The sequence below is a fragment of the Myxocyprinus asiaticus genome, chromosome 1 (assembly GCF_019703515.2).
Source record: "Myxocyprinus asiaticus isolate MX2 ecotype Aquarium Trade chromosome 1, UBuf_Myxa_2, whole genome shotgun sequence".
Classification (NCBI taxonomy): domain Eukaryota; kingdom Metazoa; phylum Chordata; class Actinopteri; order Cypriniformes; family Catostomidae; genus Myxocyprinus; species Myxocyprinus asiaticus.
In genome coordinates this window covers 58,916,873-58,940,577 of record NC_059344.1, presented here as the reverse complement: position 1 = coordinate 58,940,577, position 23,705 = coordinate 58,916,873, and the positions used below count along the sequence as shown (strand labels likewise).

General features: G+C 41.2%; 1 protein-coding gene across 1 annotated transcript in view; it reads left to right on the top strand.

Annotated features, from left to right (window-relative positions):
- The window catches only part of LOC127417151 (copine-7-like), an 88,715-nt gene that overhangs the window by 52,083 nt on the left and 12,927 nt on the right, over nucleotides 1-23,705 (top strand). The window contains exon 11 of the mRNA XM_051657313.1: nucleotides 700-833. Within this exon, the coding sequence (XP_051513273.1) occupies nucleotides 700-833 (134 nt within the window). The remainder of the gene's footprint in view (nucleotides 1-699; nucleotides 834-23,705) is intronic.

Below are 23,705 nucleotides of genomic sequence, written 5' to 3'. Positions count from 1 at the left end.
CATCAATTAGTTTTTTGACCAGCTGCCACTCTTGATTTTTGTGTGAGTATGTGAATCATTGTTTCACGTCTGGAGGCAATAGAACAAATTAATACCTCCTCCAAACTCTTTTAAGTCCCCCATCCCATGCCGCTTTCAAGAGCTGTAAAATGGGCCAAGAGTATTAATGAATTCAATTGAATATTCATTATTTTGTTAAATTAAAGGTAGATAATCAGATGTCAATAAGTGAAATCCTTCATGGGTTAGAGTGAATGTTTTTGTGCAGCCTATCAAACAGGTTCACATTGGATCTTCAGATAATCATAATGCTGTGGTTGCAGCAAGTTTTTCAGTTATTATTGGCATATAAGCTGTATCTCTGTATGACAGAGCATATGGTACTCTGTATATCTGCAAGCAGAGCAAATTGACATTTTGTCCATTTTAATGCACTTTAATTATTTATACAGATGGGTATTTAATTGCAGAAGTGCTTTAGTCAGGTTTTGTATACAGTAGCTTCCCAGGAAAGACAACCCTTGAGTGCTTGGCTCTTTGTAGACAGACATTTCCTTTCAATTTTTGACAATGGAGAAAACTATTGTCCCCGACCCGATCGATCAGATTATGTAACCCATGTCTCTCTTTGTGATATTGTATCATTTTGTACTGCATTTTGAAGTTTCAACAGAGTGTGTCATACTATTATCTCTTTAGGTTGCTATTGACTTCACAGCGTCTAACGGGGACCCTCGCAATAGCTGTTCCCTTCACTACATCAACCCATATCAACCGAATGAATATCTAAAAGCTTTGATAGCTGTGGGGGAGATCTGCCAGGATTATGACAGGTTGGTGCTGATGTTTCTGTTGGTGAAGGTGATCACTTACACATATCTTTGCATTTTATTGTGATTTCAGAGCTCTGTGTCTCTGCTTTGTCTGACCAGTGAGAATGTAATTTGTTTGTGTCATTTTTCTGGGTTGGACAACAGAATTTTTAGAAATAGGAAATGTGCAAATGGCACTCTAAATGCTAAATTCAGAGACTATTTAGCCAGAGAAAGACCACTTGTATTAAAATGAATGGGAGAAATTGGAACGCCCAGCAGATGTAGAAAATGAAGTCCCGCCTAACAGGTTAAAGAGCCAATCACCTTTTAGATACAGACATCACCTGTCAGTCAACTCGAGTACGCGTATGTGCATTAGCTGAACCAGCTTGAAAAATGTTTTTTTTTTTTTTGCATGATCTGGGCTAAAGAAACACTTTATGATTCCATTGTTGTCAGTTTTACTGCTGATTTGAAATATGCTCTTTGATCGTTATTTTGACCAACCGTTTTGGAGATTTTGGTCTTTCCCCATTCAAACAGATTGGAGCTGTACCTTTATGCCACTTATTTACATAGAAAGTAGCTACCCAGCCTGCCCAGGAGTGTTGCAAAACGTCTCCCCGCCACACCGCTGGGGGAGACGTTTAGAGGTACATTTAAATATGAGGACAATCAAGACTACATGTAAAACATGAACTAATATGACATTAAAATGTGCTATCAATGAATTCATGCCTCATTCTTTGAGTAGAATTCACATGTGATCAGTAAAAGAAGCTGTTTTAACCACTTGATGATGATTTAAAGTAATATACAGTAGATTTACATTTATGCAGATGCTTTTATCCAAAGCAACTTACAGTGCCCTTATTACAGGGACAATCCCCTTGAAGCAACCTGGAGTTAAGTGCCTTGCTCAAAGACACAATGGTGGTGGCTGTGGGGATTGAACCAACAACCTTTTGCTTACTAGTTCAGTGCTTTAGTCCACTACATCACCACCACTCCATCTTCATGGAGCTAATGTGCTAACATGCTATACACAGCCATAATAAGCACTTATTACACTCTGTTATTGTAATTTATGATGACATGGATACTACTGCAAAGATGCATGTATAAAATAATGTTAATGGGCTGAATATGGACAAAATAATGATGATAGGCAAGCCTTACTATGGGCAGATGTGTAAATGAATTTTTTTGGCACAGGAGTGTAGCATCAAACATCAGACTGAATGGACACTTAAAGCTACACTATGTAACTTTTGGCCCTCTAGCGTCTGAAGCATAAAACTGCAAGTTACTTGAGGAAGATTTTACGCAAGTTGTGATTCGGCACTGCTCTTCTGCATGGATGAAACTCATGGTTTGAGGACTCTGAGATATTTACCTGCGGAGGAGTAGTTATGAGTCGACATGCTGTTTTCATGTTGATATTATTTTATTTGTTTAAACATTTATAACCGATATATTACTTACTTGGTAGATAAACAACACTCTTAATTATATTTTAATATGATTATTCAAGTGTTTTATCCACTGCACAATACACATTAATGTTTGTTTTTAACTACACATATCAAATTAAGATGTGAAACTTGTGTAATGGCTGATATGAGTTCAATTCAAGATTACAATCTATAGCCTAAGTGGACAATGCAAGTGAACCGTAATACTACAATAGTAGGTCTATGCACTGCACACAATAAGATTGTAATATAAAAATGCAAAGAGAATTTAATATGTTATTGAACATATATGCAGAAATTGCAATATAACAATTACAATAAATGTTTAATCGTTTATTTTGAAGTGAAGTTATAATAGAGAGATGGTTACATGCAAAACAAATTATATACATTACCAGTGGCGGGCCGTGCATTTACAGTCTAGACCCTCAGTGTGATTCATGCCATTAAGAAAACACAGTTTCACAATGAATAAGACACCATATGCCTTTGGGTATCATACATTATGTCGCAGCTTACTAGTAATACCAATTGACATTTTAAAAACACGTCCACGCACGAAAGCCAGAACTTGAAACAACACTTAATGCTCAAGCAAACCTAATTTTAACTGCAGCATGACTGTTTTGTGAAATGAACATCTCCCGAACAGACATTCAGAAATCAGAATTTTTCATATGAATCTACCAAGCAGGTCTATAATACCAGGAAAAATCTATCTAATAATATTTGCGATTAATGTTGCTTGCAATAAATTTCATGTCATCAGGGTACATGGTTATGCTACGTTCCATTCAAGTTGGATGTGGGATATTCCTATTTGATATCTCACCATAAATTGTGCATTCCATTCCCCGATATTCGGAAGATTACATTTAAGGAAACAAAACTGCAATGCTCCTGTTAGCTTAGCAGGGGTTTGACTGTCATTAGAAATGTCTTCTAGCAACCCAACTGATAAACAATGCTGCAGCGCTAGCATTTGTGCTTCAGGTGTTCGATTATCAAAAGAGATTATAATGTTTTATACACCTGTTTCTGCAAGCGTTTGTTAAACAAGCTTTAATATCATGTAATGTGGAAACGAACTCATTTATCGATATTACTTAATAAAGTGAATGCTTATCACTTTGTATATCTCCCTGAGTGTCGACATGTTTGTATGACATCATGCCCCTGCATTTCGGCGAAATCGGAGTTGAGAATTTCTGCACGAGCCTACAAGTTGTAATTCTGACTTATAGATGCATTCCATTGCACTTTTCCTAGTAGGAAGTTGTAAAATCCGACTTTCTGAGTTGAATGGAAAGCAGCTCTACTTTTCAAAACTTGATCGGACACTGAATTATTCAGACAGCCTAATTTACATTTAGAAAACTCCTGATGTTGCTATAACAATGCAAAAATCATTTACCAAATTACTTGAAGTGAAAATCAGTCCTCCTTTCCTGTTTAATAATTTAAGCAATCACACGGTAATGCAGAACATCTCCTGTTTTTAAATCCATAAGGATCTCTTTCTGTGATACCAGCAGTGATAACAGCCGACTCGTCAGACAGCTTGTACTTACGCTTTTCGCTCTTGAATTACATACATCACTTAAAGCGTGACTGCGTCACTCAAGGCCATCTAGAAGGCCTCGACAATCTGATTGGCTGATGAATCTGACAATCTGAATTTAGTTGCTCATTCATTTGCACTGTTGAGGGATTCTGAAGAAATTCTGAAGGCCTGATGGGGTGGAGCTCAAACTCGCGCTGCTTCGGGCATGCAATTTGTGAAACAGTTGTCACACTTTGCTTGTAAGCATCAAGGAATAAATTCTGACTGGATAAACTTTTTGTTTTTCTCTATTTGTTTGTAGATTAATTAAGAGTGGTTAAAGCGATTAAAAATACATAGGCAGAAAGGTGATTGAGAATGAAAGGATGAAAAATATATATTTGGCATGTTAGGCCAGCAGAGAAGGCTTTGCTGGCCCTGAGAATTCACCACTGTACATTACCATGCTGTGAAATCCTACATTTATAAACAACTTGAGACGAGCAGGCATTCATGAGGATCTATCTTGTACCTATAGTGGGTTGTAGATCTGTTTAAAATAAAAAAAAAGTCTGTACACTGATTTTGTAATGTTCGATGAGGCGAAGTGAAAGTTCAAGATCTCAATGCAGCTTTTAATGAAGGTACGCTGAGCAAAATCAGGAAATCAAACACAAGAAACATTAGAAATCTAGAAAACAAATATTACAACCATAAAAGGACAAGAACTGACAGTGAACAGAGGAAAACACAGAGATTAAATACACAAGGAACTAATAAGAAAACAAGGGACATCTGGGACTAATAATCATAAGAACCAATGAAACAAAGACAATGAAAAGAACTACAAAACCCATAATCAAACAAAACACACAAAGTGAACAATAAAAATACATAACGATCCCTGGTGGTCACCAGGGTAATCCTTACAGAGCCCAGCTTGGCTTGTTGACCGTGGCAGGCGTGGGCATACCGGGTGCACCCTTTGGTGTGAGGGGAACCACCGGGACCACAGAAGTTGAGACAACCTCCGGCAAGAGAATGATGTTATGCTCACATGAAGGGTCTAGACTCTCCAGAGAGATTTTATTCTCTTTTTGTTCCCCTTCTTTTTTGGGGGGGATTTTCTCCCCTTTTTCTCCCCAATTTGGCATGCCCAATTCCCAATGCGCTCTAAGTCCTCGTGTTGGCGTAGTGACTTGCCTCAATCCGGGTGGCATTGGACGCATCTCAATTGCCCCCGCGTTTGAGACCATCAGTTCGCGCATCTTTATCACGTGGCTTGATGAGAGTGTTACTGCGGAGACCTAGCACGTGTGGAGGCTCACGCTATTCTCCGCGGCATCCACGCACAACTCACCACGTGCCACACTGAGAGCGAGAACCACATTATAGTGACCACGAGGAGGTTAACCCAACATGACTCTACCCACCCTAGCAACCAGGCCAATTGGTTTCTTAGGAAGCCTGACTGGAGTCAGTCAGCATGCCCTGGATTCGAACTCGCGACTCCAGGGGTGGTAGTCAGCATCTTTGCTCTCTTAGCTACCCAGGCCCCACCTGAATGTATTTTTAACTTGACACAGTGTCTAAAAATGTGCCGGTCCTGCGTGAGACACTGAAGAAATAGCGAGACATGGTGCAGCAGTCAGGGACGTTCGTCCAGCGCATGTTTACATAGGAAAACAATGGAAAACAGAGCAGATGCTCAGAACTCTTCTGTTCGCACGTATCTGTGAGTGAGAGCACGTGGGCGAAACAAGTTTGGAAGTCCTGTAATTTTTTCATAAATTACAAACCCGAACCCAAAGTCCTACTTGAAAAACTGACCCGAACCTGCTGGACCTCTAACATGAACCGCTCTAAGCGCACTGACAACAGCGTATTCACGCATGTACCCAGAACATCATGTCACCCCACAAGCAGTTTTTGCAGAGGTTGTCTACCGGGGCGGGGGCCCCCCCGACGTCCGGGGCCCCACGCAATTGTGTGGTGGTTAAAACTGATCTACTGATTACAACACTAATGCTGTCGATTGAGCTTAACTTATATTGAACCTGGAACATTCCTTTAAATAGCGACTAGTGCCGGGAACTTGTCCATGTCTACTGTCTGTGGTTTATTAAAACAACTCTCTGGCTTGGCTGTGAAAATCCCAGCCAGAGAGACAACAGCACAAATCTGAACTGACAACTATAAACTCCCGTCATTAATTGGCCTTTATTTATCCAAACTGAGAACGGAGGTAATGTGTGAGTGAAAAATATAGTTTGTTTGCTCTCTGTAATTGTCTGATACTGCAATTTTCACCTCCTGGTCGATTCAGAAAATTGTCCATTAGTGTGTCTCTGTTGCATTTGGAAAGGAATTCACTATTTGCCTTTTTAAACAGCCATATCCCGTGATCATCGATTGTGTTCCTGTTTATTTGTATTTTTTTTATGTTGATGGTAATGCTGGACACACAATGACTAAATCAATATTTACTTAAGTCGTTTCGGACTTACTACAATTAACCTTAGAGGAACTAGTTAATTACCCTCTTACACATTTATAATGAGATCTGTTCCAATGGAGGATTCTCTCCTTAGATCAAGAGACTTATCTTTCTAATAAATGCAAAAGAAACACATGACATCTCCTTTGAGGTATACTTTTGGTGAGCACTAAGTATATGAAGAAAATGAAATAAAGGTACTTGCCTAAGGATACTTGAAGTCCTCTTGGGTTATACACCTACGCTGTGTGGGTTCCTCATTCGGGCTGAGAGGGTGTATTGTTGAGCCTCACACATCAAGTGATCACCTGCAGTTAAAATTGGAGCTGCTGAATGATCACGCTAGTGGGATGGTGTGGGTTTTGCTGGCTTTTTTACCTCTTTTCCAAATTAAGTAGAAATTTTTTTCTTGAGCAACCTACACATGAGAGAAATAAGGGAATGAAATGCTATAATATCCAATCAAATATCCAGGTTTATGGATATTCAACATTTCTTATTAACACAATAAATGTTTTTTTTATTTTTTATGATATACTGTATAAATGGCATTTAATTAAAGGGATAGTTCACCCAAAAATGCTCTCATCATTTACTCACCCTCATGTCATCCCAGATGTGTATGACTTTCTTTTTTCAGCAGAACACAAAACAAAAAAGATTTTCTCTTTTTTCTCTGTAGGTCCATACAATGTAAGTGAATAGTGATCAGACCTTTGTAGCTCCAAAAATCACATAAAGGAAACATAGAAGTAATCCATAAGACTCCAGTGGTTAAATCCATATCTTCAGAAGCGATATAATGACAGTTAAGTTCAGTTAGGAAACTCTACATGGCGCAGGCTGGTAGGTCGAACAGGCGCACCTCCATCTTACGCACCCAATCAAAAGCTATTTTGTCAAAAAATATATATAGCTGCTACTCACCTTACACAATACAACGGTATATGGCTACAGCAGCGCAGTTACGTAGTGTTCTCACTCCACCTCCCCAGTACCACCTGTGTAGATCTGCTTTAAGGGGGGCTTTATCTTAATGTTGGTACAGTAGCAGCAGCATGTTTCCGTGCCAACAGCAGCAGCATATTGACTCATGTCAAGCAGCAGCATGTGTAAAACAGATCTAGTCCACCAAGACCAAGCTTACTTCACTGTCATTACCATCAATAAAAATATTTAATCTATTTCCGTGAGTTGTCCCATCTGAAATAGGTGTTTAGAGTTTTTTTTACTCTAAATCTACACTTTCACTTTCACTTTCACTTTTACATCTGAAAGTCACATGTGGTGCCTGTTTAGTTTCACTTTCACATCTGAAAGTGAAAGTTATAGTGGAGATTTAAATATGAATTCTCTAACTTAAATATTGTTCAGTTTCTCACCCTCAACTATTATATTATAAACACTGGAGTCGTATGGATTACATTTATGTTGTAACATTGCTGGCAAAGACAGGCTGACGAAGACAATGATGAAGTTAGAACCCAGGTGCAGTTTATTTACATAAATTAAATCCAACAACCGTAAATCCAAACTTGAAACAAAACATAAACATAAACTTGACTAAACTAGACTTGACCAATCCAACAAAGTTACAGTCACACAATACCCGACAAAGCACCAAGGCAAACATGAGGGTATAAATACATGGACAAGTGTAACAAGACAACCAATGAACAGAGAGAACTATAAACAAGATAACAAGACAATAAACCAATGAAAACAAGACACATGAACATGGAGAGAAACAGGATGATCACATGACTTGACATAACATAACTATAAAACAGGAACTAAACTTCTAAAATAAAAGAAATTAACACAAAACATGAACAAAAACACATAAAACCATGACATATCCCCCCCACTAGGGGCGGCTCCCGATGCCCCAAAACAAATACACAGAGTTCAAGAGGGAACTGGGGGGGGGGGACCGTGGTGACTTGACGTGGTTACATGGCATGACATGGTAACATGGCATGACATGGTAACATGGTACAGCAGTATCCTGACTTGGCCATGGTAGGTGTGGATGCAGACTCATTGGCCGTGGTAGGCGTGAGTGCTGGCTCATAGAGCGGAGGCAGGCCTGGACTGTGGAGCAGAGGCGGGCCTGGACTGTGGAGCAGAGGCGGGCCTGTGACATGGCATGGAGCAGTCTGGGGCTTGGCTGAGACATGGCATGGAGCAGACTGAAGCTTGTCTGTGACATGGCATGGAGCAGACTGAGGTTTGGCTGTGAGATGGCATGAAGCAGACTGAGGCGTTATTGTGACAGGCTCAGGCGTTGCTGTGACATGGCATGGAGCAGGCTGAGGTGTTGCTGTGACATGACATGGAGCAGGCTGAGGCATTGCTGTGACATGGCATGGAGCAGGCTGAGGCGTTGCTGTGACATGGCATGGAGCAGGCTGAGGCGTGGCTGTGACATGACATGGAGCAGGCTGAGGCATTGCTGTGACATGGCATGGAGCAGGCTGAGGCGTTGCTGTGACATGGCACGGAGCAGGCTGAGGCGTTGCTGTGACATGACATGGAGGAGGCTGAGGCATTGCTGTGACATGGCATGGAGCAGGCTGAGGCGTTGCTGTGACATGGCATGGAGCAGGCTGAGGCGTGGCTGTGACATGGCATGGAGCAGGCCGAGGTGTGACTATGACACGGCATGGAGCAGACTCTGGCATGGCTGTGACATGGCATGGAACAGACTCTGGCGTAATGCCGCCTGGCATCAAGGAGGAGATTGGCTCATTCAGCCCAAAGCGAAAACAGTCCTTGAGGGCAATCTCATTTAAATCGATCCTGCTGTCGTAAATGAAGAAGCTGAACTGCTGGGTTCATTTTGCGGTCAGGTATTCTGTAACGTTGCTGGCAAAGACAGGCTGACGAAGACGATGATGAAGTTAGAACCCAGGTGCAGTTTATTTACATAAGTGAAACCCAACAACCGTAAATCCAAATGTGAAACAAAACATAAACATAAACTTGACTAAACTAGACTTGACTTGACTTGACTTGAACAATCCAACAAAGTTACATTCACATAATACCTGACAAAGGACCAAGGCAAACATGAGGGTACAAATACATGGACAAGTGTAACAAGACAACCAATGAACAGAGAGAACTATAAACAAGATAAGACAATAATTCAATGAAAACAAGACACATGAACATGGAGGGAAACAGAATGATCACATGACTTGACATAACATAACTATAAAACAGGAACTAAACTTCCAAAATAAAAGACATTAACACAAAACATGAACAAAAACACATAAAACCATGAAATATGTTTCCTTTATAAGATTTTTGGAGCTACAAAGGTCTGATCACCATTCACTTGTATTGTATGGACTTACAGAGCTGAGATACTTTTCTAAAAATCTTCATTTGTGTTCTTCAGAAGAAAGAAAGTCATTCACATTTGGGATGGTGTAAGGGTGAGTAAATGATGAGGGAATATTCATTTTTGAGTGAACTATCCCTTTAAGGACTTTCATAGCTCAGGAGACCTAATGGAGTTTTCAGTTATTTTAAATATCAACTTTGTCTCAGATTTTTCGCTTAAACTTCCTTAGTTGAAATAAAAGTAGACACAAATAAGACAATTGTTGACATACAGTAAGAGTATATAGCAATTATTGAAGCATGGTTCAGATAATTTGGTATTGGTTGAGAAATGTTCACATTAAAATAGAAATCTTTGACTTTTGATGGCAGACTTTTGAATTTCAGCAAATCTGAGTACAGTCAGAGACATTGTTGAGATCATTAGCTATCCATTTAATCTTATTGTTGTCTAGTAGAAAAAAAAATGAGATATTAAAGAGATTTCATTCATGATTTTTCTTTACTATGGGCATGCTTAAATCACATACACAAGTCCACATAATAGATGCTTGCATACATTCAGAGTGTACAATAGGTGAAACATTCATTACTTATTCCATCTGAATGTGAGGAATAACATTTCTTAAGGTTCATATATGGTTTTTTGTTTGTTTGTTTCTTTTCTCTTCACATCCTTAGAACTGCAGCAGCATTGAAAGATACAATTTGCTTCAGGGAGCATTCATCCCACAGTTTTTTTTTCTTCTGATAATGGTCGTGAAAATAAGAGGATATTGATTTCATTTTGCCTGCTTAATGCATCCTTTTGGTTGACAGAGAAAATGTCAGAGAGAGACAATTTACAAAATGGCTGGTTCCCTGAAATAGTTTTTCACGTCTTCTTTTACAACAAAGTTGGACTGAATAGTATCTGAAATAAAGGTAACCATTGTGATGCAAGCATGTGCTAATTAACGTTTTAATAATTCACATGGATTATGATTATTATTTGTGTGCATACTTTCTCTGTAAGCGAATAATTGTCCCCAAAGCCTTCATTCCCCTGACAGAATGACTCACTTAGAAGTCAAAAAATAATTAACATAATAGGCTAACTACTGGTAAGGTTAGAAATCAAGAACCGGTTATTTTTAGAAATATAAAAAAAATACTGCTGTCAGTCGATTAATTTTTTTAATCACGATCAATCACATACTTTTTCATAGTTAATCATGATTAATTGCAGATTTTGAAAGTGCTGAAATTTTATGTAACAATAATTATTTATTAACATTTTCAATAAAAAGTCTTCCACAGTATAAAGATGGAAATGCACTAAAATAGCATCAATTTGTTTCCCAAAGTCTAAGTGGGAGGTTGACTAACTGAAAGAACTAGTCCCCATAGGTTGCATATTCATTGCAATGTGCATTAAATTTCTTAAACTCTCATCCTCCACTGTATTAATTGGCTGGGAGACTGTGGCTATCTGCTTAGCTAAAGCAATCGTGAAGCTGCATTCACAATTTGCGTCGCTTTGGACTCCACATGAAAAGCCCTTGCAGACAACGTCTCGGTCTGCTTTTTCGTGATAGTTAAGACTTGACATGCTTCTGTGTTAATTAAATTGCGCACTACAGAAACTGCTAAGTACTTATTTTGTACAATTAACAGCATTAAGAGGTCCTTTCTCCATCACTTGATCATTGACATGGAATTGCTGTTGTGTGTGTTTGTGGTGTGTGCGTCCAGGTGGCGCGACCCCAGGCGGACACATCGCAAAGGTTCCGCCCTATTCTAACTAGAGTGTTTAGAAATCACACAGAGCTGAATAAAATGTCAGAATAATGTCAAATGTGCTAATCGCAATTAAGAAAAATTAACGTGTTAAATGTTTTTAATTAATTGTATGCGTTAACGTGTTCATTTTGATACCTCTAAAAATATATTGGACCTAATGATTTCAATGATGTTCTGTTTACTTAACAGTTCATGAATGCCTGTATTTTTCAGCTGATGTGAACGGAGTACCATATTAAAATACTCTGACACTGTTTCCTGCAGCACTGAATCTACAGTGCCATGGCAAAATAAATTATGTTTCAGCAAGAGTTATGTGCTTACAGTCTGACTTGAATTCAATGAAGAAAAATACTGGGAGGTACAAAATAATACAAAAACAATAAATGGACAACACTGTCCATCGATGCTTTTTTAAAAGTTGTCATTCTTTTTAACCTGACATGAGCTCTGAAAAATGCTGATGCTGAAAAAACAGCATGATGCTGCATAATCAAAATCACAAGATTCCTTACAAATTGCATCCCACTGGTGAACTTTGTTTTTTGCAGTTGTTCTTGTCCATTGTCAGAACAAATGCAAATTTTCCGAGCAGAGTTATGACTAATGCCTCTTTGTTTTTTGCTGTATAGCTCCCTGCTGGGTTATTCTTTATCTTTTGGGCTTTTATTAAAAGCAGGATTATCCTTTTACTGAATTTTGTCCCTGCTTCTCCTTTGAGGCTCTGGACAGTGGTGGCAGCCTGACTGCCTCTATCAGATTCTGCTGGAGATGTGCTGATGAGACTTCATCTGAGGAGCCCTGAAAAGCTTTGCTGAGAGAAATAAAAAAAAAACAAACTATTTTTCTCCTGGTGAACCGACTTGAGAGGTTGAGAGCAAGAATAGCTCTTGTTTTCGTAATTGCTCAGAGGCTTTTAGAACCATTTCTGGCTCTGCAGTTGAGAAGAAAATGTTCTCCAGAGTCTGGAGAAGTATTGAGCCTAGAAGTATAGTGTATTCTGTGAAACAGATGTATAGTAATGTATTTCTCTCATTTCTAGGTTTAATATGTTTTATTACACGGCTCTCTGAAATGCTTGATTCTAATTGGTCAGTCACTGCATTGTGCAGATAATTGTTCGGTATAACTGGCCTTTGTCCTAGGCAAACGATTTCCTACATACAGTAGCTGTGTTAGCTTCATGTCTCTCATATCACTGTGATCTCTTCTCACATGAAAAGGAATTGTAACTCAAATCTACATCTGACCATTAATTTGTTCCTTCTTAAAGAGATAGTTCACTCAAAATGGGAAATTCTGTCATTTACACATCCTCATGTTGTTCTAAACACGTATGACTTTCTGTCTATCCGTGGAACTCAAAAGATGTTAGGTAAAATGACAGCCTTAGACACCATTAACTTTTATTGGAGATGCAATGAAAGTGAATGGCGACTGAGACTAACATACTGCCTAATATCTACTTTTGTTTTTCACAGAATAAAGAAACTCAAACGTATCTGGAGCAACATGAGAGTGAGTAAACGTTGACAGAACTGTCTTTTTTTTTTTAAACAGACTACCCCTTTAAGAAATGGAATATGACTGAATAATATGGATGCAACCCTTGTGACCCAGTTTAAACAGTGCGAGTAAGCTGCATGCTTTTGGGAAGCTTAGAAGGCACTCTTTTTTTTACTCATTTGCAAGGCATTTGGCAATGTGGGCAGAAGTCACAGTTGTTGGAGCAGCTTGCCTCTCAATCATGGATGTGTGAATGTTTTGCATGTCAGGCATCATTGTATCATATACATTTCTTGCTGATGGTGTAACAGTGGCGCACCCAAACTACAATTTAATAAATTCTTCAATTACAACCCCAATTCTGAAAAAGTTGAGACAGTGTTAAAAAAAGCTAATAAAAACAAAAAGGAGTGACTTGTAAATTATATTCACCCTTTGCTATATTGAAAGCACTACAACTACACATTACATGACTTGTGAATTTCCTCGTTTTTTGAAAATGTACAGTAATTTCAAATCAGATTATTGCAACACGCTCCAAAAAAGTTGGGACAGTCGAGTGTATACCACTGTGAAACATCACCATTTCTTCTAATAACACTTATTAAGCATTTAGGCACTGAAGACACAAGTTTGTTAAGTTTAGAAAGTGGAATTTTCCCTCATTCATCCATTATGTAGGTCTTTAGCTGCACAATTGTATGGGGTCCTCGTTGCCATATGGTGTGCTTCATAATGCACCACACATTCTCAATTGGAGACAGGTCAGAACTGCAGGCAGGCCAGTCTAGCACCCACACTCTCTGCTTACACAGCCATGCACTTGAAATCTGGGCAGTATGTGGTTTGAAATTGTCCTGCTGGAAAATGCAGGGACGTCCCTGGAAACAATGGTGCTGGATGGCAGTATATGTTGCTTCAAAATTTGTACATATCTATCTGTATTCATAGTGTTCTCACAGATGTGCGAGTTACCCATGCCATGGGCACTGACTCACCCCTGGCCCATACAGGCACTGGCTTTTGGACCTGATGCTGATAACAGCTTGGATGGTCCTTTTCCTATTTGGCCCGGATAACATGACGGCTTTGTTTTTAAAAAAACTTTTTGAAATGTGGACTCTTCTGTCCAAAAAACACAGTTCCACTGTTTTACTTTCCATCTAAGATGAGACCGAGCCCAGAGAAGTCGGCAGCACTTCTGAACAGTGTTGATGTATGGCTTCTGCTTTGCATAGTAAAGTCTTAACTTGCATCTGTGGATGCAGTGGTGAATGGTGTTGACTAACAAAGGTTTACTAAAGTTATCCCAAGCCCATGTTCATGATATCCATTACAGATGAATGCCGTTTTTTAAGACAGTCAGAAGTGGTTTTTGTCTTGCCCTTTACGCACTGAGATTTGACCAGATTCCTTGAATCTTTTAACTATATTGTGCACTTTAGAAGGTGAAATGCCCAAAATCCTTCCAATTAGTCTTTGGGGAACATTGTTCTCAAAGTGCTGGATTATTTGCTGAAGCATGTTGGCAAATTGACAAGTCTTGAATGATCCTTGCTCTTGAAGGACTAGGCTGTTTTAGGAGGCTCCTTATACAGTATTATGACACAATTGCCTCACCTGTGTAACATCTCCTGTTTCACATCGCCTTGTTATTTCAACTTGTAAGATTGTTATTAGTCTTAAATTGCCCCTGTCTCAACTTTTTTGGAGTGTGTTGCAATCATCTGATTTGAAATTACTGTACATTTAAAAAAAGAAAAGAAAATGAAATTCACAAGGAAAAACGTCATATAATGTGTAGTTGTAGTGCTTTCAATATGGCAAAGGGTGAATGTAATTTACAAATCACTCCTTTTTGTTTTTATTAGCATTTTTCATACTGTCCCAACTTTAAGAATTGGGGTTGTAAATAAAATTTAACAGAATAATACAAAATATATTTTGTGTGGCAGACAGGTTTAACCTTGTCAAAATATATAGTCTTATCCCGAATAGCAACTAAAAACCACCGGTTACAAAAGTACGAATGAATAAACCATTATACAGTGAAATAACAGGTTTTAAAGTAAACTCAAACCACCACAAAAGTTGTTAGACAATGTAAATGTATTTTTTTAAGACAAAAACCACAGCAGAGAGAGATTTGATAGTGAAACATCCAGAGGACAAGTGGGAAATCCCAAAGGGAACAGAACAGATACCTAGATCCTCTGTGCTACACACATCCTCCACATTCCCACCTTGGCTGTCAGCTCTTTCAGTGGAGACTCCAATCACCTGCTCGTCTTTGTGTTGCAAGGTGATAAATTGAACGCCTCCGTCACCGATCAGTGACATCAGCCTCTAGTATGCAAAGGCAATGCAAGGTCCTGGCATTCTCACATGCTTCCACTGCCTCGTTCAAGTCAACAATCGCCCCTACACCACAAACACATCTCATTTCAATGAGCTCCTTGAGCTTCTCTATCTTCCTCCTTTTCTCTCCGTTGATCTTCTCCATCTTCCTCCTTTTCTCTCCATTGATCTTCTCCATCTTCCTCCTTTTCTCTCTGTAATAAAATACCCCAATAACAAAATACTATAACTTTGTGACTATTTAATGAAAAGTTACCAAATTTTGCATGCTAAATTATGAGACAGACAAGTGCTGCAGTTGCTTTGCAACATGTATTTAATCTTTTTTTTTTTTTTTGAAAGCCAGCTACAGTATAACACCATTATACCTCTTGTCATGTAGAAAAAATTTGCCACTTACACACGTCATCCATGTTTTGAATTGTCAACCTGTATTTAATTAAGCATTAGAAATATTTTTCTCATGAACCACTGAACCAATTTGCACAAACTTTTGGACACATGCTCTTTGGACATGGACAGAGTTTTGAGAAAGCTTTTTCTAGTTGTTTTCCCCTTTTTTATCCAGCTATAACTCTGTGACCATGTGTGAAAAGTCACAAATTCAAGTTATTTCTGTTGCAAACTGTATATATAAGAGCTGTGATTGCCTAGCAACAGGTGTGTAAGTGGTCTTTCACATGGCTCATGTCAGGTCTTCAATGCACTTCTCAACACAAGCACAATGCACCACTTTGACCTCAACACGAGAAGGTCAGTTTAGTGCACTAGGGAACGATGTGAAATCATGTGAAAGGGTCTTAAAACATTTGAAAGTCCAGTGCTGCTGACCCATTTATGCTCTTTAATTCAAAATACAGAAATGTCACATAAATTGTACATCCTTCTGATGAAGAACAAATCTGCCCATCTAAAGTTTTAGTCAGTGTCAGTAAATCGTCCTGGTTACTTGCGTAACCTCCGTTCCCTGATGGAGGGAATGAGACATTGTGTCGATGTAGTGACACTAGGGGTCACTCTTGGGAGCCCGAGACACCTCTGGTCTTTGATAAAAGGCCAATGAAAATTGGAAAGTGGTATTTGCATGCCACTCCCCCGGACATACGGGTATAAAAGGAGCTGGTATGCAACCTCTCATTCAGGTTTTATGCTGAGGAGCCGAGACAAGGTCCGGCCATTTCAGCAGGTAGTTCAGCGTTGTGGCAGGAGGGACACATCGTCTCGTTCCCTCCATCAGGGAATGGAGGTTTTGCAAGTAACCAGGACATTCCCTATCTGTCACTCACTCAACGTTGTGTCGATGTAGTGACACTGGGGGTCCCTATACAAAACGGCGCAACTGGCTGAACTGTGTTACGTGAACTGGCAGTGTGTGACGGGCAGACAACTGTGTGTGGCAGAGGGGACTCTGCCCAAGGAAGACATAGTTTGCCAACAGGGAAACTAATTAGCGGAAGATATACATTGCATGGGGTTACCTTACAGGGAACCACCACATGCGGAGCACCTACCCCATAACAGGGCTCTTAGTTAGCGCGTGTACTGGGCCGGCAGCGAGTCTCTCCGAAAACTCAACTGCCACAGGGCTCAGAGGAAGTCAAGTTTGTGAACACTACTGGGAATTAATGGCGCACGTCTTCAGCTCAGAGGAGGTGAAAGGTGCTATCGGCCGGCTATCCGCTTGTATTGCGTGCCACTACCTGGGATGAAACCGGTTCCACCCGGAGGTTGTAGAACCTTGCAAAGGTGTTGGGTGTTGCCCAGCCCGCTGCTCTGCAAATGTCTGTTAGAGAGGCACCCCTGGCCAGGGCCCAGGAGGCCGCTACACCCCTGGTAGAATGGGCTCGTAGCCCTACCGGGGGCGGCACGTCCTGGGCATGATATGCCATAGCTATGGCGTCAATGAGCCAGTGGGCGATCCTCTGCTTGGAGACAGTGCTTCCTTTCCGCTGTGCACCAAAGCAGACAAAGAGCTGCTCAGAGTCCTAAAGCTCTGCGTGCGATCCAAATAGATGCATAAAGCGCGCACCGGACACAGCAATGACAGGGCTGGGTCTGCCTCCTCCTGGGGTAGCACTCGCAGGTTCACCACCTGGTCCCTAAAAGGGGTTGTGGGAACCTTGGGCACATAGCCCGGTCGGGGTCTCAAGATCACATGAGAGTAGCCCGGACCGAACTCCAGGCACGTTTCGCTGACAGAGAATGCTTGCAGATCTCCTACCCTCTTGATGGAAGTGAGCGCAGTCAGGAGGGCAGTCTTCAAGGAGAGTGCCTTAAGCTCAGCTGACTACAAAGGCTCAAAGGGGTCTCTCTGTAGACCCTGCAGAACTACATATAGGTCCCATGAGGGAACGAGGCGCAGTCTGGAGGGATTCAGCCTCCTGGCCCCTCTCAGTAACCTGATGATCAGGTCGTGCTTCCCTAAGGACTTACCGTCCACTGTGTCGTGGTGTGCTGCTATAGCAGCAACGTACACCTTCAAGGTGGAAGGGGACAGCCGCCCTTCCAACCTCTCCTGCAGGAAAGAATTCACTGATCCGACTGCGCATCTCTGGGGGTCTTCCCGTCGGGAAGAACACCACTTAGCGAACAGACGCCACTTAGCATACAGGCGCCTCGTAGAGGGGGCCCTAGCCTGAGTGATCGTGTCTACCACCATGGGTGTCCAGTCCAGGGGCCAGACATGGAGATTCCAGAGGTCTGGTCGTGGGTGTCAGATGGTGCCCCATCCCTGAGAAAGAAGGTCCTTCCTCAGGGGAATTCTCTGGGGGGGTGGGGGGGCTGTTGCGAGGAGCGTGAGGTACGAGAATGTCTGGGTGGGCCAGTAGGGTGCTACCAGGATGACCTGCTCCTCGTCCTCCCTGACCTTGCACAGAGTCTGTGCAAGTAGGCTCACTGGGGGAAATGCATATTTGTGTAGGCCAGGAGGCCAGCTGTGTGCCAGCGCGTCTATGCCGAGAGGTACCTCGGTCAGGGCGTACCAGAGCAGGCAGTGGGAGGATTCTTGGGAGCGAACAGGTCTACCTGTGCCTGTCCGAATTGACTCCAAATCAGCTGGACCACCTGAGGGTGGAGTCTCCACTCTCCCCTGAGGGTAACCTGCCATGACATCGTGTCCGCTGCAGTGTTGAGGTCACCCGGGATATGAGTGGCTCGCAGCGACTTGAAGTGCTGCTGAATCCAGAGGAGGAGATGGCGGGCAAGTTGTAACATACAACGAGAACGCAGACCGCCTTGGCGGTTGACATATGCTACCATTGTCTGTCCGAACTAACACGTGCTTGCCCTGGATCAATGGCCGGAACCTCCGCAGGGCGAGCAGAATTGCCAACAACTTGAGGCAGTTGATGTGCCAACTCAGCCGCGGGCCCGTCCATAAGCCGGCAGCTATGTGACCATTGCAAACAGTGCCCCAGCCCGTTTTTGAGGCATCTGTCGTGACCAAGATGCGCCTGGAGACCTGCTCTAGGGGAACACCTGCCTGTAGAAATGAGAGGTTGGTCCAAGGGCTGAAGAGACGGTGACAGACCGGCATGATGGCCACACGATGTGTAGCGAAGAAAGGCACTGGAGCGGGTGCAGCTGCTTTGAGTGGCGCTGCGAGCCCAGGAACCAATAATCGAGCCGCGAGGGTTCAGGGGAGAGCGGAGGGTTCCACTTTAGCCCGATGCTCACGGCAGCCCGGGAAAGCATGTCCTTCATCTCTGCATCAGCCTGTGACTGGGCAATCGTCCCCGAAGGGGGGAGACCAGCTGAGGCTTCTTCATCCGACTGGACAAGCCCGATCTCCGATGCTCCGATGCTTCATTTCTTATGAAAGCAAGCCGCGACCACAACATCGCCATGGTCATGTTCTCACAGTGAGAACATGAACCATCCATGAATGCTGCCTCCGTGTGGGACGCGCCCAGACACGAAAGACAGCGATCGTGACCGTCTGAAGCTGAACGCCAGGGGCGTTCTCTGCAGAGCACCAGTGCAGAGGAGGGAGAAGCCGCTGAAATGCGGCGTCAGATCCAGCAGAGGTGAATGAACAGTCGTGAGAATTCAGCTCAGTGAGCATGACCGTTCAGCTCCGAAGAGAAAATCTGAATGAGTGGTTGCATACCAGCTCCTTTTATACCCGTATGTCCGGGGGAGTGGCGTGCAAATACCATTCGCCAATTTTCATTGGCCTTTTATCAAAGACCAGAGGTGTCTCGGGCTCCCAAGAGTGACCCCTAGTGTCACTACATCGACACAACTTCGAGTGATTGACAGATAGGGAAGGAGGAATAATTGTCATATCTCTAAAACTGCTTACAGTTATATTTGTAGTGTTGTGGCTGAAATGGGTGGTTACAGGAAATCAAGCTACAACAAAGTTCATCCCAAAGGCTGGTGCCTCATATTGTCTTATCATGGGGTATCTCAGTAATCTCTCCTTTCTTCACTATGGTGAACCAGTTATCATGGCTCAACAGCTCTCGTTAACTTCAGCTATGATGTGATTATGGAGATGCAGATTGCATCGTGCTGGAGATTAATGTGCTCCTCTTCAAGGCTCAGCTTGAAGGAACATTCTCAAAAGCTGTCATAGTATAATGTCTTGAGGTGACCAAACTGCTTATGTGAGGAGAATCAGCTGAACCCCACGTGGGTCCAGAGTGGAAACTGAACAGGAAGTCCATTTCACACAGATTAAACTGATACTCTAGTTACTTCAGCCATCTTAAACTGGAACATTCATTTTAAATATAAACATTAGTGGCTGATGGTAGCCCAGAGGGAAATTTTATTGCTAAGGGATTGGTCTTTCATAGCTCAGGAGAGAGACAGGTGTTCTCGGCAGTGGCAATTGCTTTAAGACTAAATGGGAAGCATGGCATCTTCTAAAATCTCATGATAAATGCGCCAGTGACAAGTTTAATATATGTGTTAATATTTTATATTAATTATATATTATAATCTTATTATTATATTATCTATTATATTGTGCATTTCAATATTTTAGCTAAAAGTAGTAAACCAACAGCAGAACAAAAGCTTTTATGGGTTTTGCTTGAGGGTTTTCTAGAAGAAAAATATATTTGGAATAATAACCCTTTTTCCAAATACATTTTGATGTGGAAAAGATATGTTGATGATGTTTTTTGCATTTTCAGTGGATCTAAAGAAAACTTTGAGGACTTTTTGATCTTCCTAAGTAACATGACTGATTCTATCAAATTTAATGCTGAAATAGACCCAAATTCAGTATACTTTTTGGATACAACGGTCCGTTTGCATTTAGGATCACTATATACAACATTATATACAAAACCCACTGACAAAAACAGTATTTTGCATGCGTTGAGTTCGCATCCAACGTATTTAAAAAAGAGTTTACCATACACACAGTTTTTGAGAGTAAAGCGTATTTGTACGACGGAATTGGATTTTGAGACAGAGGTAGTAAAAATGTATAAGCAATTTCGCCTTTATACCATTCCTCCTTGCAAAAGCAATAGAAAAAACATCTCTGTGGTTTGTACAACAACATTTTCTCGACACAGCCAAGCAATTAAAGAAATAATCAGAAAACATTGGTATGTTTTAAAGAGCGATCCTATTTGTTCCAGTCTTTTTCAGGATCCTCCACTCTGTGCACGTTATAGATCTAAAAATATTCTAGATTTTTTTAGTTAAAGCAGACACTTTCACTTCATATAATAAGAATGATGGGCGATTGGATGAATTCATTGTTTTTCCCCATGTTTGAATTGCACCGCCTGTAAGAATAACAACAAAAAAATCAGCTCGTTTAGGAGCTGTATAACAGCCTATACAGTATAAAACAGTTTCTAAAATCTAATTTCTTGTCCATGCAACAAACAATATGTGGGAAAAACCATTAGACAAATTAGAACATGTATAATTGAGCATATGAGCACAGTGAGAAGGAAAGATAGAAAATCTCCAATTGCACGGCACTTTTTAGAAGCTGGTCATTCGGTATCTGCTTTAACTTTTTGGTTATTGAACAAGTTAAGCATCCATGTGTATTAAGCGATACTCCTACAGAAAGAATTCTGATGGATATTTCACTTAAAATCTTTACATCCCCTGGGAATGAATAAAGATTTGTTCCTCAGCTGTTTTCTATAGGATTATTATGACATATCTCTATTTGCACATGCTTATGATTTGAATCATGGTATATTTGCAAACATAGCTATGTACAGTTTACTTTTGGAAATATGTGTAGACATTTTTGAATATCGGGTGACTGTTGTACTATGCCCATGTTTTTGAATTATGCATGATCAGTATTTGTATTGACATAATTGACATTTCTCGAAGTATAATGTATATATGACACAAAATATAATTCATTACTGATTTGTATGCATACAACAATTCTTCTTTGAATAATGAATATTATTGGTATATGGTTGTGATTTAATAATATAATGGGTAATTTTTGTATATGTAATTTTTATGTAATTTGTGTCCTGCTCCATCTCCTTATATACACACGTAGATTCTTGATAACTTATCTTTGTTACTTTAGTGATATATGTGAAAGCCAATATACCATATAAAGAGGCAATATACACTATATTGCCAAAAGTATTCGCTCACCCATCCAAATAATTGAATTCAGGTGTTCCAATCACTTCCATGGCCGCAGGTGTATAAAATGAAGCACCTAGGCATGCAGACTACTTGTACAAACATTTGTGAAAGAATGGGCCGCTCTCAGGAGCTCAGTGAATTCCAGCGTGGTACTGTGATAGGATGCCACCTGTGCAACAAGTCCAGTCGTGAAATTTCCTCGCTACTAAATATTCCACAGTCAACTGTCAGTGGTATTATAACAAAGTGGAAGTGATTGGGAATGACAGCAACTCAGCCACGAAGTGGTAGGCCACGTAAAATGACAGAGCGGGGTCAGCGGATGCTGAGGCGCATAGTGCGCAGAGGTCGCCAACTTTCTGCAGAGTCAATCGCTACAGACCTCCAAAGTTCATGTGGCCTTCAGATTAGCTCAAGAACAGTGCGTAGAGAGCTTCATGGAATGGGTTTCCATGGCCGAGCAGCTGCATCCAAGCCATACATCACCAAGTGCAATGCAAAGCGTCAGATGCAGTGGTGTAAAGCACGCCGCCACTGGACTCTAGAGCGGTGGAGACGCGTTCTCTGGAGTGACGAATCACGCTTCTCCATCTGGCAATCTGATGGACGAGTCTGGGTTTGGCGGTTGCCAGGAGAACGGTACTTGTCTGACTGCATTGTGCCAACTGTGAAGTTTGGTGGAGCGGGGATTATGGTGTGGGGTTGGTTTTCAGGAGCTGGGCTTGGCCCCTTAGTTCCAGTGAAAGGAACACTGAATGCTTCAGCATACCAAGAGATTTTGGACAATTCCATGCTCCCAACTTTGTGGGAACAGTTTGGGGATGGCCCCTTCCTGTTCCGACATGACTGCGCACCAGTGCACAAAGCAAGGTCCATAAAGACATGGATGAGCGAGTTTGGTGTGGAAGAACTTGACTGGCCTGCACAGAGTCCTGACCTCAACTCGATAGAGCACCTTTGGGATGAATTAGAGTGAAGACTGCGAGCCAGGCCTTCTCGTCCAACATCAGTGTCTGACCTCACAAATGCGCTTCTGGATGAATGGTCAAAAATTCCCATAAACACACTCCTAAACCTTGTGGAAAGCCTTCCCAGAAGAGTTGAAGCTGTTATAGCTGCAAAGGGTGGGCCGACGTCATATTAAACCCTATGGATTAAGAATGGGATGTCACTTAAGTTCATATGCGTCTAAAGGCAGGTGAGCGAATACTTTTGGCAATATAGTGTATGTCTATAACATTTTGCAAACCTTTGTATATTTTTAAGTCAATTCTATTAGGACAAATATGGTAAATACTCCCTCTTTATAAATGGAATCAGGTGTGCTATTGTTAACGGGACACTGATGACGATGTAAATCGAAAACGTTTTGTCAGCACTTTGTGCACTTTTGCACTTTTTGGCCTCTAAATAAACTAAAAATTGTAAGACTTATTCTACACATTGTGTGCGAGCTTCCCCTCTCTTTTGGACTATAATATTTTAGCAAATAATCTCGCTGTTCATTCAAGTAACGTAATCCGCTTTTTTCTACATGAATGTGTCCACAGAAATCAGTGGACACATGGCCTATAGAGACCTATGTAAGCCGTGCTTTAATAGGAGCTGCCTATGTCACCCATGCCTAAATCTGCCCCTGTCTGTGCTTCCCTACGTTTGAAAAGCACCAGCCGCCACTGGTTCTCAGTAATGATTAATTTAAATATAGATTTTGACTGAGATGTTTTACCAAAAATTCTTTAGGAGTACTAAAAACTGACAAAAATGAGACAGTTGTT